This window comes from Muntiacus reevesi, chromosome 12 (assembly GCF_963930625.1).
Source record: "Muntiacus reevesi chromosome 12, mMunRee1.1, whole genome shotgun sequence".
Lineage (NCBI taxonomy): Eukaryota > Metazoa > Chordata > Mammalia > Artiodactyla > Cervidae > Muntiacus > Muntiacus reevesi.
This window is the reverse complement of record NC_089260.1, coordinates 11,062,359-11,079,076: the sequence shown is the minus strand read 5'-3', so window position 1 is coordinate 11,079,076 and position 16,718 is coordinate 11,062,359. Positions and strand designations below refer to the sequence as shown.

General features: G+C 43.0%; 1 protein-coding gene across 2 annotated transcripts in view; it reads left to right on the top strand.

Moving 5' to 3' along the window:
- CDH17 (cadherin 17) overlaps nt 1–16,718 on the top strand; it is an 86,367-nt gene that overhangs the window by 62,400 nt on the left and 7,249 nt on the right. For both annotated transcript variants that reach the window (XM_065902853.1, XM_065902854.1), the window contains 3 exons: nt 9,823–10,067; nt 13,455–13,585; nt 16,009–16,248. In XM_065902853.1, the coding sequence (XP_065758925.1) occupies nt 9,823–10,067; nt 13,455–13,585; nt 16,009–16,248 (616 nt within the window). The remainder of the gene's footprint in view (nt 1–9,822; nt 10,068–13,454; nt 13,586–16,008; nt 16,249–16,718) is intronic.

The window sequence follows — 16,718 nt, the reverse complement described above, 5'->3', positions numbered from 1 at the left end:
TTCTGATCTGAAAAACTGGCGAACTGGTAGAACCTTGTTGATGAGGACCCTGGAGGATTCAGTGAAAAAATACACACATAGCTTTAAGACAGCCCCTAGCAGGTGATAGCCAACTTCATAAATGTTCAGCATTATCTTAATTCTAATTAACTGGAGGGAGGGCAGAAGTTAGGACTCTGGCTGTGGACAGATGAGTCGTTTTCTCTTCTTGCCAAGGGGGCTGAACTTGCCTGATCCCAGAGTCAAACGGTGCCCACTGGGGACAGCTGACTCAGGCTCTCTGCGGGAGGGCCTGGAAATCAGTCATTTTAGCAAGCGCCCTGCAAAGGCTCTCTCCTTCACTCTTGAGTAATCGCTGCACTTCACAGTGGACGCCAGGAGTGTGGGCTTTCCACACACCTATCAATTCTCCAACGCCAGCCTGGTGTCCTACGACGTAACTCAATTCTGACACTATCTGTCGGGAGACAGCATCCGACCCCCCAGGTTAAGGGCTCAGTTCCACTCTCCCACCCTGCTTCAGAAGCCAACTGCAAGTCTCAGGTTGTCACCTGTTCTTCTGGCTGACTGGCTATACATCAAAGGTTCATGACTGCCTCCTTAGGTTCCAACATTTGCTAGAACAGCTCACAGAGCTCACGGAAATGTATTTACCAATGTATCACGTAATAAAGGATATGATGAAGGATCTAGCTGAGCAGCCAGATGAAGAGATACATGGAGTGAGGTCTGGGAGGGCCCCGAGAGCAGGGGCTTCCATCTCATGGAGTTGAGTTGTATGTCACTTCCCCAACTTGTGAATGTGCTCACTAAACCAGAAGCTCTCTGAATGCCCTACTCTGGGGCTGTTTATTGAGGCTTCATCATGTAGACATGATTGATCATGAACTCAATCTCTGGCCCCTCTCCCCTTCCTGGGATATGGGAGGAGTTGTGCTGAAAATTCCAAGCTTCTAACCATGGCTTGGTCTTGGTCTGATAACCAGTCTCCCTCCTGAAACCATCCAAGGAGCCACCAAGGGTCACCTCATTAGAACAAAAGACACTCCTATCACCCAGGAAATTGCAAGGGATTTAGGAGCTCAGCGTCAGGAACCAGAGGAAAAGACCAAGAAATACTTTTTCTTTCAATTCATGTGCCCCAAGTGATGCTTGGGAATAAACACGATTTAGAACTGCTGTCCTCGCTGTCTTTACTGCCACCCCAAGCTCCGACCTATTGTGTGATAGATCAACATATTCTTGAGACCAAGCAGGTATCAAGAGCCAGGAAGGCTATTTCTCTGAGCCCTGCTGGACTCATCAATAACTCTCCTGAAATTGAAATTCAGACGTTTGTTTTGGCTTTAATTTTTTTTTTTTTTTGGTGATACAAATTTTGTCACTTCCTCATTATGGTTGGTTCTTATGAATTCTCAGTACATGATGTGTTTTTAAGCAGCTAGAGTACCATGTGGAAAACTAATGTGCACTTTTTTCTCTTCACTGATTATTGATGAAAATGTTAAATGTCCCTGGTCTCAGCTCCTTTCCTTCAGCACTTTATCTCTGCTTCCAGGTTGAATCTAAATCATGGGGTTGACCTTCCAAGCAGTCGCGTACCAAGAGGGGTTGTGGCATGAGCGTGTGTTTTCTGCCTACCTGATGAGTAAGGTCGTGAGGGTCTCTTGACTCTGCAGGCATATCCCCGTGTCGTGAAAGACAGGGCACGTGGTTTGACAAAGCTTGTTCTTGATTAAACTCTGCTGATTATCACTTGCTAATTTTAGTATCTTCCATTTCTAATTTTATTCCTGGAAAATGTGGTCCCATGTGCTTTCCTGGTGTGAAAGGTAAGCGGACTGACTGATAGCAAGCTCTTACTTCCATTCAGTAAGTGTTGAAGAAGCACTGACGCCCTCTCCTAACGGGCCTCCCTGCCCAGGGCAGATCAGCTCAAATCCACCCCTCCCCAGCAGCTCCCAGAGTTAACTTTCTTCAGTCCAAGTCCCACCTTGTCAGTCTTGCGCTCACCACCTCTTTCTGCTCATCAATGATCAAGTCCCAGCTTGTTAGCTTGACGCGCACTGTCTTCTCCATCACCTCTCTCTTCTCTCAGGTCACACGTTCTGTCCTGATAACTCTTGCTGCTCCTCATTTGCAGGCACACCATTTCATTTCTTTATCCCTCACCTCCGGTGGCGTCGTGAAAGGATCAGAAAGCCAGGGAGGGGACTGAGGACCTGTTTGATGTAAGGATGGGGTGCACGTCCTCTGCCTGAGCCCACAGAGAGCTGTGCTGCCTGTCTGAGCCTGGGCTTGGCTGGACCCCAAGGAACAGGGTGCCGCATTCTTGATCCACATGGCGGGCTTGCTCTGGGGGCTGCTGCCTTCCTGTTCCATCTACCAGACTTTCTCAGTTCGACAGCCCTGCCTCCCTCCCCTGAGATGATGGGTGGTCCCTGGGAGTCAGCTCCAGCTTACACACACCCCTTCCCAACTCCCCTGGGTGGAGAGCCCTATCCCACCATGAGGTCACGACCAAGAGGTCATCATGGGGTCATACCCTGTAGGCACTGGGTGCTTATCTCTACAAAAAACCTCTGTTTTTACTTCTCAGCTGGATTACAAAATTTTATATTCTGCATTTTAGCGAGAGCCAATTGATTCTCAAATGACCTTGAGTCTTTACACATCATTCTTTCTCTTTCATATGAGGAAATTTTCTATCTTCCTTTTGAACTATCAATTGGGTTGCGATGTTGTGTATGTTTGTGTGTTCATGGAGAAGAGGGTTTCTAGAGAGTGAAGATTTTCTTCAGAATCTCTTTCCCACTGGAGCCTGCAAGGGCTTGAGAAGGACCAAGACCTTCTCATTTTTATATTTCCTAATGGATATACTATATGGGCACTGTTTGTCAGGGAAGTGATGAGAAGCAAAGAATATAATACAGTTCCTCTTCTCAGAGAGCTCGTGGTCAGTAAGGATCTGGAATAGAGAAGCAAACAATTAGAATCCTGAGGTAAGTACTGTGAGATTACAGAGGGCACAGAGCTCATCTATTTGGGAATACAGAGTGGGATTCGGGGAAGATGATATGGAGAGGACAGCACTGAGCCAACTTTCGCCTGATGGGGAGAATTTTTTCAGATGTTGGGGAAGAGCAGGCTGAGCTAATGCAGTCATGTGTCAGCGTTTCCTCTCCATGAAAGGAAAATACCATTTTTGTTTAACTGATGAGAAACTGATATAAACTCAAGTTAAGGAACTGACGGCTCCCCAAGAGATCCTGGGTCCTCCAGGCCTGAAGAGTGAATAAAACAGTGCAGTTCCCAGAATCTACAATGTGCTTTTTGAGCTTTCCTTGGGTTCCTTCATCTTTTTGAGGTCATGGGTAACTTTGAGACTCTGGCAAAAGCTACATAACCTCTCCTGATGAAAAAATTCACTTATGCACAAATAACAAAAATTCAATGGAGTAAATTTAAGGATCACATTGGCTTTATTAAATAATTCATAAATCAATTGTCATTCCATCTAGCAAACAGAAAGGAGCTCCACCAAGCTGTAGAAAAGGAAAGATTTTTAAAGGGAGAATGGGGGTGGAAAAAGGAAATTATTGGCAGAGAATGTCTTGTTTCAGACAAGGTTGCCCTCCTAAAAGGAACAAAAGGGCCTACTGGGTGGATTACCTCACTAGGGCCAACCAGATTTAAGACTCACTGGTTAAAGTTGCGTTCCTGGGGCAGGGATTGAGAATGCAATAAGTTAGGTAATAGGTTTTGTTGCTGACATGGGGTTTAGCACAAGTGATTCTGTTTTGGGCCTGTTGTTTCTTTAAAGTGTGTGCATGCTCAGTTGTGTCTGACTTTTTGCAACCCCAACGAGTCCAGCTCCTTGTGGACTGTAGCCTACGAGGCTCCTCTGTCCATGAGATTCTCCAGGCAAGAATACGGGAATGGGTTGCCATTTCCTTCTCCAGGGGATCTTCCTGACTCAGGGATCGAACCCAAGTCTCCTGCGTTTCCTGCACTGCAGGTAGATACCTTACCAATGAGCCACTAGGGAAGCCCTTTAACAGTTTCCCCATTTTGATCAGATTCTCGCTTATCTGAGAAATGTGATAAAAACTTAAAGCATTAAATGCCATTATCAGATACTGCTCTTTAGTTCTTTCTGCTTCTATTGATCTTACGTGTCATATTTACAGGTCATAATTTTTTTTAATTAATCCCTGTGATAGTCACAGGTGTCAGCTTCAGGTTTAGAGTTTTTAAGTTGGTCATTCTCTCTGCCCCCTTTCTGATGTTCTTAGTTTTAGTGAGACTCGGTGGTGAGTGGTTATGAGCATGTATTTAAAGCTTTTGAGGGAATGCAACACATGAGAGAGAGTACTCTGATTCTAACAAGCAGGATAATTCCTCGTGTTTGGTGTGTACCTTTGAGCCATGGTCCCCAAGTCCAAAACCAATCAAATGCAAATAATTCAAAGAAAGACTCCATTGCAGGAGTCACCCTTTGAAGGCAAGTGACTTGCTCAGTGATCTGATGTTCCAGAATTTCAGCTGCCCTGAAAGTGTTACTCCAGGTCCAGCAGGTGGTGTTGGCTACAACATAGACACTTCCTTGCTCAACTGAGAGAGAATCAAGGGCTATCTTATATCAAGAACAACTTTGGCCAGAAAGTCTTAGGATTTTTGTTGGGCAGCTATTGCTCTAACAGTGAGTTTTTCAATATTTTCAAGAATTAAGGAAAAGTTCCTAATCATATTCTGGTTTACATGCACTCTTAACCAGGGAGGGCTTCCCTGGTGGCTCAGCTGGTAAAGAATCTGCCTGCAATGTGGGAGACCTGGGTTCGATCCCTGGGTTGAGAAGAGCCCCTGGAGAAGGGGAAGGCTGCCCACTCCAGTATTCTGGCCTGGAGAATTCCATAGACTGTATAGTCGGTGGGGTCGCAAAGAGTTGGACATGACTGAGCGACTTTCACTTCACTTCGCTTAACCAGAGAAGAATGGACCCACTAAAGAAAGTGAATCCTGAGTCATGAATACCTCTTGACACTTCCTTCTAACTCACTGATGTAAATCCAGGGAGTTCAACCAGTGAGGTATCTCAGTTTGTTTGTGAACACTCAGGGGCACAGTTAGATATCCTAAGAGACTGCCTGATGACGATGTACCAGCCATCTAGGTACATACGGAGAATGATAACCATCACAGACAAAGATGAATCCTGTCAGGACACAAATCACTTCCATCAAGGCAGCACTGTTAGTGGATTCACTCGCAGGGATAGTTAGTTGCATATGCCTATTCAAGTTAGATGTCAGTTAGGTTTTCTCCTAGCCCCAAATCATAGTTGTTTTAAATTTCAGAGGCTACCTCCCTTATCAACGGCCTGGGAGATACAGATGATGGTTTACCTTCTCAGGCCGATGCCAGAGTGAAAGAAAGGGAAGGAAAAAATAAAAATAAAAAAAGAGAGAATTTCATGTTCAGTTGAAGTATGAAGTGTTGATCTGATGTCCTGGAGGGAGCATCCACCTCACTGTCAGCTGCCTCGCTTCCTACTCAAGTTGATTTAGAGATTCAGTATTTTACAAGACCAGATGTCAGGTGGACTCTTCAGCTGTGAGATGTATATGTAAGGTTTAAGACCCTAAAGATTGGCTGCCATGTGGGTAGCGAGGAGGACCTGGTAGAGTCCCTTCCAAGGAGGTTCAAGGGCAGTCTTCGTTCTCACTGATTCCAATTCAGAAAGGTGGGAGACAATTGAAACATTAATTTGGAGAGTTGTTGCCAGATATTTGAGGAAACTAGAAAAATTCAGGATTCAGTCCAGTTTATGGGCATATGTGTGCATGCTAGGTCGCTTCTGCCATGTCCGACTCTTTGCAACCCCATGGACTGTACCTTGCCAGGCTCCTCTGTCCATGGGATTCTCCAGGCAAGAACACTGGAGTGGGTTGCTGTGCCCGCCTCCAGGGGATCTTCCTGACACAGGGGCCAGCCCTCATCTTTCATGTCTCCGGCATTGACAGTCGGGTTCTTTACCACTAGCGCCACCTGGGAAGCCCGAAGTCCGATTTGCTCAGCTGTGCTTAGCCGCCCAGTCATGTTCGACTCTGCGGATCCCGTGGACTGTAGCCTGCCAGGCTCCTCTGTCTATGGGCAATATAAAGGTTCAAATACAATTTTTCTCCCTACAATTATTCCTGCTTTGTAAAAAATTCTTTATAAGAATAATCCCAGTAAAACTTAAATTTTTTTTTCATTAAATTTGGCTTGATTATTTACATAAGCGCAGCAAGAATAGTGATTGACCATGTAAGCTCTTTTTACGATTGCTTTGCTGGAACCCTGAAAGCAAGGTCCTCTCTGAGTCTATGTAATCTCTCTCCAATGTGACAATCCAGTCCAAGCCTTGGTATTGTAATCAACGTTTCCAATTGTGTTCCATTATGAGGAGAACAGATTCTTTTTGAACATATGTGAATGACTACCTGTATTGCCATGAAAAGAATGCATTGAGAGTTTCTGAATTCTGGAGAGATCACGTAGAAAAAAAAATGTCATTTTTGTTTAAAAAGGTATGCTTTATTGATTGCTGTAAGTCATAGATTATTTAAAAGAAAACATTTCTTTAAATCTGGAAAATAAAACATGAAGAAATACGCACTGTATTAGAACAAAAAGTCATACAAATTATAATCAACCTCCTCAGTTTATTTAATTCAATGTAATTAATACTGGCTCTATTTGAATCTAGTTTTTCCATTATTCTGGAATTCTTACCCAGTTTAGTTTTATGATTTTAAAATGATCAGAAACCTGTACTCTAGAACACCTGTTACAGTTCAGAGTTCTTTTTATGGATTTCTCTGAAGATGAAACAGTTTTGTAGGAACACTTTTGCAAAAGCATCAGAGTAAAACAATTAACAATTAACAATTAAATGACAAAATCTTTAAGATGCCCATTATTAAATATCTGATAAGAATTCATGGTAATGGAATTGACAAGGAAATTTGGTGATCTTTGCAATGAGTAATGTTTACGACAACTAGAATTATGACTGATAACGTCAGACCAGGAAATAATAGATTTCCAGGAAGTTCATACAATTTCCATAACACATACCTATGTAAATATAACATAAAGAAGGTTTGGACTTCCCTAGTGGTCCAAGGGTTAAAAATCCGCCTGCTAATGCAGGGGACATGGGTTCGAACCCTGCTCTGGGAAGATTCCATGTGACACATTAAAACCGTGCACCACGACTGCTAAAGCCCGTGCACTTTAGAGCCCTTGCTCTGCGTGAGAAGCCTGAGGACCACACTGGAGTGTAGCCCCACTCGCTGCAACTAGGGAAAGCCTGTGTGCAGCAGTGAAGACCCAGCGCAGCCAAAAATAATTAAACTTTTCTTTTTAAAAAAGAAAAAAGCCTGAACACTCAAATCATTAAAAAAAAAAAAAGCTTAGTATTACTTGTTTGACAAAGTTTTCCATGTAATTTAATATATCAAATAATCTTAATTAGTGTAACAGCTCTCTTTTTATAAGGAGAAAGAAAATGCCTTTTCTGATTTTTCCAAAGTACCTCTGGAAAATCCCAAAGTTATTTCCAGGTCAAAAAGACTTCGCTTAGAATTTGATTTGGGGAAGTTCTGCCAAAAAATTCAAAAGATTTGGACACAACTAAAAAGGATCACAGATCATTATGAAACAATACCTAATTACCCACTTAATCATTCAAATAGAATAGAATGGAGGTTTTCAAGAGCAAATGCAGTAAGTTACATACTTCTGAGCCAAACGTCGCTTTTTAAATATTGAGACGACTCAGTTTACTTAACTAATCAAAGACTTGATAATAAAGATATAAAGCGCAAAAAATTATTTTGATAAAACACAAAGTTTTTGCTTTCTAAACAGACTGTTTTAAAGATAAAGGAAAGCTTTTCAAATTTCTCGTAAGGAGTAGATCTTTTTTATTCATAGAGCTAATAAAATTTGCCCTTTTAGCAGATGAAAGAAAATTAAGTTTTAGTTTTGCATAAGAATATTTAAGCTTATTTTAAGCTTAAGCTTAAACATTTAAGCTTATTTTAAAACTCTTATAATAACAATTAATTTTTTTAGCTAACTTGACTGCACAGGGTTTCCTCTTTTTTCCTCTTTTTCTTTCTTTCATTCTTCTTTATTTTCTATGTCCATAGTTTTTCTGTAATTTTTCTCCTTTCTATTTTAAAATAACTAGCTTTACTTTAGAAAAAAACCACTTTTATTTCCCTCAACAAAATATATTGCCATGCCTCATACCCTTTTAAAGCAAAAAAAAACCTCTGAAACAAAAAATACATCCTATTTTCCTTGCATACACAATTATTTCTTATTGTTTTAAATTACATGAGTGACTGAGCTTGCACATGTTAGAATTCTTAACCCTTAGAAGCCTTAATTTATAGTGAACACTTGCTAAGCAATTAAGAACTGTTACCCTAGCATTCTTTAGACTAGTAAATTTATGAATACATTTCATAATTTTTAGAAAAACATGCTTCCTCATAGTAAACATTTTTAATGTGGTACTAACCATATTTACTAATAGATCCAAATATCTTTAGTTCCTCTGCAAAAGGAAACCAAAGTGGGTAAAATTTATGTTCAGTAATTAAAGTTTTAGTATTTTATCTTGTTTAGAAGTGATCTAGATGTTCAGTGAACTTCTGTGGAGGGGAGCAGTAGGAATTACATCAGTCCTATAGTCTTTTTTTGGATACCTTTTATATCTCTAGTTTTTTATCTGGCTTTTGCAATGAAATTTTCAATGAAACTATTTTGGAATTTTGAAGTCTTTTGGAGGCGTCTGCATGCCAGTTAAAATAGGTATTCTTTGCTTTTAAGTGCTCCTCTTAAATGCTCTTGTCTAATTGGAACATTCCTCTTAATGGCCATTGTAATTCCTCTTAAGACAGCAGTTTGCTAGGAACCTTAGCAGCGTATGGAGTTCAACCTCCATTTCTTTCTGTTCAGCCATGTTTGGGGCCCCAGTTTGATGTTACCACACCAAGTTCTCATGCACAAAAGTCTAGGTTGTCTTCAGTAAGATTTTGGCCATTTTGAGGGGTAGGTATTTATAGTTTCTGAGACAGTTTTTAGATGTAAAATGAGCAAGCATGCTCTAGTTTATGCTAACCTCTCCCAACCGCCATGAGTTTAAGTTCTTTTGAAATTCGAATCCTGAGGTTTCTGGGAAATCATCCTCCATACAATGTGGTTGCTGTTTAGCTGCTGTCGAGTCCAGCTCTGCAGCCCCATGGACTGTAGCTGCTTCGGGCTCCTCCATGGGATTCTCCAGGCAAGAACACTGGAGTGGGTTCCCATTTCCTTCTCTAGGTGATCCCCTCGACCCAGGGATTGAACTTGCATCTCCCGCATTGCCAGGTGGAATTCTTTACCACTGAGCCACCAGAGAAGCCCCACACCATGTGGAAATCTCTGTATAAGTGTTTCCCAGTGACTTCTGAGAACTGTCTTGAGGGAATCAGTAAGTTTCTGCTGAATGAATGAATTATCCCAGGATTAAATAAATTGGAGGAGTGCTGTACTGATTCCCTCTTCTAGGAGGGTCAGAACACACATTAGCATGTTAGAAGTCCTGGTAAGTCCTGTAGCAAAAACTTCTCCATGGCTCTGCTATCCAGAGAAGGAAGTTTTTACTGACCCTAGTTTAAGAACAGATGCTCTGTCAGAGTGTTTTTAAGGGCACCTAGGGGGTGAATTTTAAGGGAGTTAATTATCCCCCAATTGATTTTCCTTCTTTTTTCCCCTATACAGCCTCTTGATTTTGAAACAGTAGCCATTCATAATATTGTCGTCCAAGCAGAAAATCCTGAGCCTCTGGTGCCTGGCGTACAGTATAATGCCAGCTCTTCTGCTACCTTCAGACTGACGGTGACAGACGTGAATGAGGTCCCGCAATTTTTCCAACAAGTATTTGAAGCAACAGTCAGTGAGGCTGTGGCTAAAGGCACAAAAGTGGGCAACGTGACTGCCACGGATCCGGAAGGTCTGGACGTCAGGTAGAGCGGAGCCGTGCGGGGAAGCTCGGCTGGGTGCTGTGGTCACGGCCCGTGGGAGGAGGAAGGACTGGGGGCGAGGGGGGCAGAGAAGCTGGCCTGACTCCAGGGCTCTCCCCTAAGGGATCTGAAGCTGTGTCCCTGTGGACTTGGTGAATCTGCCCTTGGTTTTGGCAGGTGCCAGTCACCTGGAGGGCCCCGGGGAACATCCAGGCTCGGGAGTGGGAAGCAGGTCAGAGTCCAGCCCGGCTTGCCTACTGCAGGTGTCAGCTGAGAGCCAGGGAGCCCAGGAGGTGGGGCTGGAGACCCAGCTGCCCAGAGGTAGCCCTGTGTCTGGGCCGGTCACAAGGCCAGGTCCAGAGACGAGCTCCAGCTCCTGAGGCAGACAGGTGTCCTAGACAGCAAAATAAAGCAGAAACCTGACGGGTGGATTCAACCACCTGAGTGGGTGAAGGGAACCGTCTCCCTGAGGGGCTCTTCAGAGCAGGTCCAGGGCAACAAGGTTCATTCTGGAGCTCAGCCCTGGAAAGGTGAGTACGTGGGCAGAGATGGTGAGACAAGATGTGTAAGTGTTTCCATTTTAGTAGTTCTCATTGTTTTTTTTCAGGGTGATAGAACCCACACAGATTTTCCTTAACTATGTGCAACAACAAATCAAATTTTCCAAGATAACAGATGGATGTGTATACATCCATGTCTGTATCAATATCTATAACCTTCTTAAGATCATCTCGTTAATAAGCCCAAGACAAGACTTGAACCTGGATTTTTGTTTCCATTGTATAACGTCAGCCCTACTGTCCCTGGCATGACAAATATTTTAGCATGGCTTAAAACCTATGCAAGTGATCATGAATGTTATGAATGACAATTCCTTAAGTGTCTCTAAATATTTGAGGGGAGTCTTGTCTCCCACTGAATGATCCTTTTGGCACTTGGAATCAGTTTCGACTCTTTCTGATTGTCAGAGTAAAGTTCCCACCTGCTATTTGACACTGCAAGCACTTATCAACTTTCACAAAGACAAATAAGAGAAAAGATGTGTTGTACCGCAGGGTTAGTGTAGACGCTACTCTGTACGTCAGAGTTACTAAGCGTGATGGGGCACAAAATGTTCCTAATTTTACAACAGTTCGCTCTTTAACAAATGCTTCTATCTCCTTCATGAGAATGCCATGAGAAAGTCATTAGTCAGAGGCAAGTGAATAAAAATTTGAGTTTATGAGGGGAGAAAACTAAGTCATTTAAGAACATTCCTCAGATGGATGTTCATTCTTTCATCTGAGGAAAAGATATGATGTATGTACCATTAAGTTAAAATCAGGAAGATAAATAGAAGGATAATGTCCTGGATGAAATAAATGAAAAGAGTACTTCATGAATGAAGAGTAATCAACAGTTGGGATGCTAGGAGTAAGTCAACTCCAAAGCTGCTGCTGAAACCTGAGCAATTTAATTCTCTTTCTTTTAGATCCACAAACTTGGAATCCATTAGCACCCAAATGGATCCTAATCCAATCTATCAGTAAATATTAGTGATTCTTTCATTGAAATATACCCAGAATTCACCTGCTTCTCATCACTTCTGCAGTGATCCAGGCCACATTATCATCCCTTCCACCCATCCATTCACTGCAATGAGGGCAGGTCTTTAAAAAAGTAAAATCACATAACTCCTCTGAAAACCCTCCAGAGGGTTTCCATCTCACTCAGAAATCCTGACTACATCAGTTCAGTTGAGTCACTCAGTCGTGTCTGACTCTTTACGATCCCATGGACTGCAGCATGCCAGGCTTCCCTGTCTATCACCAACTCCCAGAACTTGCTCAAACTTATGCCCATCGAGTCAGTGAGGCCATCCAACCAAATATAAGCAACTTTTAATTCATTGCCCATACACAGAGCCTAACACTTGCTTGGCATATGGAATATTCTAACACTGGGAAAAAATTAGTTTGAATCAACAACATTATTACTTTTAAATCATTCTCCTACTCCCAGACATGTAGGTTGTTTCCAGTATTTTTTAAGTTATAGAAAAGTCTTGAATGTATGTGTATAATTTGTTTTTAAAACTTCTATTAAATTGTTTTTTATTTGGAGAAAATTTCCAGAGGTGGAGTTTTTTTAATTCAAAGATACAGACATCCTTATGGCTATGACGCTTTGTTCCCAAAAGGCTGTAGCTATCTGTTTTCCTTTGGTTCTAGATTTTTCTTGCTCAAATTCACCTTTCATGCATCTACCAATGAGTTCCACTGAATACACAAACATGACTAGGTCACCATCTCCTGCCTGTACATCGCTTCCCATGACCCAGCTCCTTCCATTCCTTGAGCTTCATCCTTTGCCGTCCACTGTGTCCTATTTTTATCCCTTCACTCCTGGGAGGTCTGATGCCCCCACACCTTTAGCTATTCCTTGGCCTCTCTGCCTTAGTTCCTGCAATTTCTTCTGCTTAAAGCATCCTTCTTTTTCTCGCTTTAGTTAACATCTACTCTTTCAGATGTTTCAGAAAAACAGCTATTTCTGCTTTATTGACTATGCCAAAGCCTTCGGCTGTGTGGATCACAATAAACTGGAAAATTCTGAAAGAGATGGGAATACCAGACCACCTGACCTGCCTCCTGAGAAACCTGTATGCAGGTCAGGAAGCAACAGTTAGAACTGGACATGGAACAACAGACTGGTTCCAAATAGGAAAAGGAGTGCATCAAGGCTGTATATTGTCACCCTGCTTATTTAACTTACATGCAGAGTACATCATGAGAAATGCTGGGCTGGAAGAAGCACAAGCTGGAATTAAGATTGCTGGAAGAAATATCAATAACCTCAGATATGCAGATGACACCACCCTTATGGCAGAAAGTGAAGAAGAACTAAAGAGCCTCTTGATGAAAGTGAAAGAGGAGAGTCAAAAAGTTGGCTTAAAGCTCAACATTCAGACAGTGATTTTAATAGACAATTCCAGGTTGTTTTATTTGAAAAAGAAGTTTAACTTTTTTCACGAGAGTTTGTGACTCTACCTTTTTCAAAAAAATTAAAACAGGTACAAAAACCACTTTGTAGGGATGAACAAATCCTTCTTTTGAAGGCAGACAGTAGGCAAAGAAAGCATTGAAGGTGAAGGTGAAGTCGCTCAGTCATGTCTGACTCTTTTTGACCCCATGGACTGTAGCCTACCAGGCTCTTCCATCCATGGGATTTTCCAGGCGAGAGTGCTGGAGTGGGGTGCCAAGCATTAGTAATACTGAATTATGCTTCTTTACATGTGTTGTCAGTAGTCTGCAAGGGACAGCGCTGATATAACAGCACAGAGGCGCATCAACTGTCTCCACGTTTTCATGCAGGGTAACGTGGGCTTTCTTTTGCTCTTTTCTCTTACTGAAGTTACTCACTGAGAGGCGACAAGAGAGGCTGGCTAAGAATCGACCCCGTCACTGGTGAGATCTTCAGTGCGGCGCCGCTGGACAGGGAAGCTGAAAGTCTGTATCGGGTGCAAGTGGTGGCAAAGGAAGTAGGTGAGCCGACACAAATACGTAAGAGGTAACACAGGTGATCGGGGCTACGTCAGGAGAAGTGGGAGGGAAGGCGAGGTGAGTGGGAAGCTCTACTGGGTCAAATGGCCGGAATATCTGACAGCGGAGAAACGAGAAGAGTCCAAACACGGAGGGACGGGCTCACCCCTCCTTGGCTATGTTCCGGGTGAGAACCCTTGTGCCTGCTACGGGGCTCTTTCAGGCCGGGCTGCCCCTGGAGGCCGGCAGGATTTAGGGCTGCTGCTCCCTCTGTGGGGTCCTGCAGGGACCACGGCTTCTAGGAAGGTTCCTGTGCCCCCACTGAACTACCCTGCCTTCCTCCAAAGCGGCTGTGGGTTTCTCCAGGCAGCGGGATCAAACCACTGTGTAGTAATCTGGAGTTATATGGTGATGGTGGTTTAGTCACTAAGTCGTGTCTGACTCTTGCGACCCAAGCACTGTAGCCCACCAGGGTCCTCTTCCATGGAATTGTCCAGGCCAGAACACTGGAGTGGGTTGCTATTCCTTCTCCAGGGGATCTTCCCGACCCAGGAATTGAACCCAGGTCTCCTGCATTGCAGGCAGATTCTTTACCAACTGAGCTATGAGGGAAGTCCCAGAATTATATAATATATAGTAATACACCTGCCTGACTTACCAAAAAAAAAAAAAAAAGAGAGAACTGAGCAAAGTAAGACTAAATAAACACAGATTTAGAGCAAAGAAAGAAACTTTTAAAACAGAAAGCCCAGGTTTGGGAATAGGAATAGGGAAAATTCCAGTAGGTGGGAATCATGAAAATGGTCCCTGTCTGTGAAAAGATGAAGAGCAAAAGTACTGTAGTTATGTTAAACCAAAGAGGCTGGACCTGCAGATGTGTGTGCTGAATGTGAAAGGGTTGTGGGTGAGCGCACGGACCTCGCTGAGGTGGTTTGGGGGCGCTCTCTCTCTTGCTTCTAGTTAATGTGCTGCTAACACACACCACTATCACACTCTACACATTTAACTCTTGATTTTAAAAGCTCCTGATTTCAGCAGGAAGTTTATGGTGAAGTCTTTGTGCTCCGCCTTCTGCTAAAATGTACCGTGGGGTCAGCACTTCACTTTAGACGTGTCCTAAAGCCTCTCACTGTTTAGAAGTGTCGGGAATCAAAAACAGGGTTCAAAACCCCGCCTGGTGTGCAGCTGTTGGCCCTTGAGAGATCCATGTCGATGAAATGACTTCAAGAACATGGTAGCTCTTCCTCCTTTGGTTAAGGAGACAGCTGACGGGAAAAGCAGGCAAATAGAATTTACTGGAATTGAAGCAGGTTAGAGTCAGAAATTGTACAAACATCAGGGAGAATGAGAACCGTCAGTGTTACCGCTATACTAACCATCTCCTTCTAAGCAACTTACCCCTCACACAACACTATGGGGAGGGAATATAATTGATCATATTTGATACAGAAACCAAGATACTGATAAGTAACTCACCAATGATCACACAGCTACTAACTGCTCAGGCAGCAAGGTCAAAATTTTTACCATGATACTCCAGCAAATAACATTTGTACAGCTCTGCACAATTTTCTAAGAATACTACACATTGGATCCTCATAAAGTCACATTTTATAGCTGAAGAAATGAGGCTTAGAAAAGTTTAAAAAATATATATTTATTCATTTATATTTGACTGCCTCGGGTCTTAGTTGTGGCACTTGGACTTCCCTCTAGCTGTGGTGTGCAGGCTCAGCTCGGTAGTTGTGGAGTACAGATTTAGTTGCCTTGCAGCCGGTGGGTTCTTAGTTCCCCGACCAGGAATCAAATCCTCACCCTCTGGACTAGAAGACAAAGTCTCAACCACGGGACCACAGGGAAGTCCTGAGGTTTAGAAAACTTAACCATGCCTAAGTCCGTGATGAGGAGCAATTGAAGTTGTGGGCTGTAGAGTCAGATCTCCTGAGTTGGAAGACTCTCCACTGCTGTGTGACCTTGGGCAAGTCACACAACCTCTCTGAGCTCCAGTCTTCTCACCAATAAATGTATGCCAGTATTGTTTTGAAGTAGCGTATATAAAACATTAGCACATAATTCTTGGGTGTGTGTGTGTGTGTGCTCAGTTGTGTCTGACTCTTTGCAATTCCATGGACTGTAGCCCGCCAGGCTTTTCTGTCCATGGAATTTTCCAGGCAATAATGCTGGAGTGGGTTGCGATCTCCTCCTTCAGGGGATCTTCCTGACCCAGGGATCGAACCTGTGTCTCCTGCGTCTCCTACGATGGCAGGCAGATTCATAATTCTTAGTTATTTTTATTATCAAGACTTTTAAAGCAGAAAATGAAACTAGGTCTGAATTGTAATTTTTTTTTTAAGGAAAGGAAATAGCCTTTCTGATTGAGAGGAGAATGACAGCAGACACCGTATTTCAATGATTCAATTCCTTAGGTGGATCCTACTTGAGTTCCACGGCACAATTCCACCTGACCCTTACGGATGTGAACGACAACTCCCCACGGCTGGTCAAGGAGTACACAGGCTTGTTCTTTTGCTATCCCCTCAAAGCACTTGGAAGTCTCATTTTTGAGGCCACCGATGATGATCAACCGACATTTCGGGGTCGACACTTTACGTTTTCCCTTGGCAGTGAAAGCTTACAAAAAGACTGGGAAGTTTCCAAAATCAATGGTGAGTTGTCAAAAGCACATTGAGAAAAACACCGATGGGCGATGAAATGAGTTTTTAATTTGCCTTGATGTGTGTGCAGCACTCAGCACAGAGCTTCCACACTCCCGAAAGGAAGTTCATGCTGTGGAGACTTGCACAGGCAAGCTCTCCAGAGGGGTGAAAGCCCCCAAGGTTGGGAAAGGACAGATTGTGTTTTAACGCTCAGTGTCCCCTTTGGTGTACGTGAACAGTTGGACAGTAGTTGGTGTACATGCATGGTTTTGCAATCAGAGCAGCATTGCAGAGCAACCAGTGGCAGCTGAGAAACAGATTTCGTCATGATCTTTTAAAAACAGCCTTATTGAAATATCATTGACATACAATTAACAGCATATCTTTAAAGCATACAGTTTTATAAAAGTTGACATATGTATGTGCCACTGAAGCCATCTGCACAATCAGGTAAGAACAGCTCCACCAGCTCCACCAGG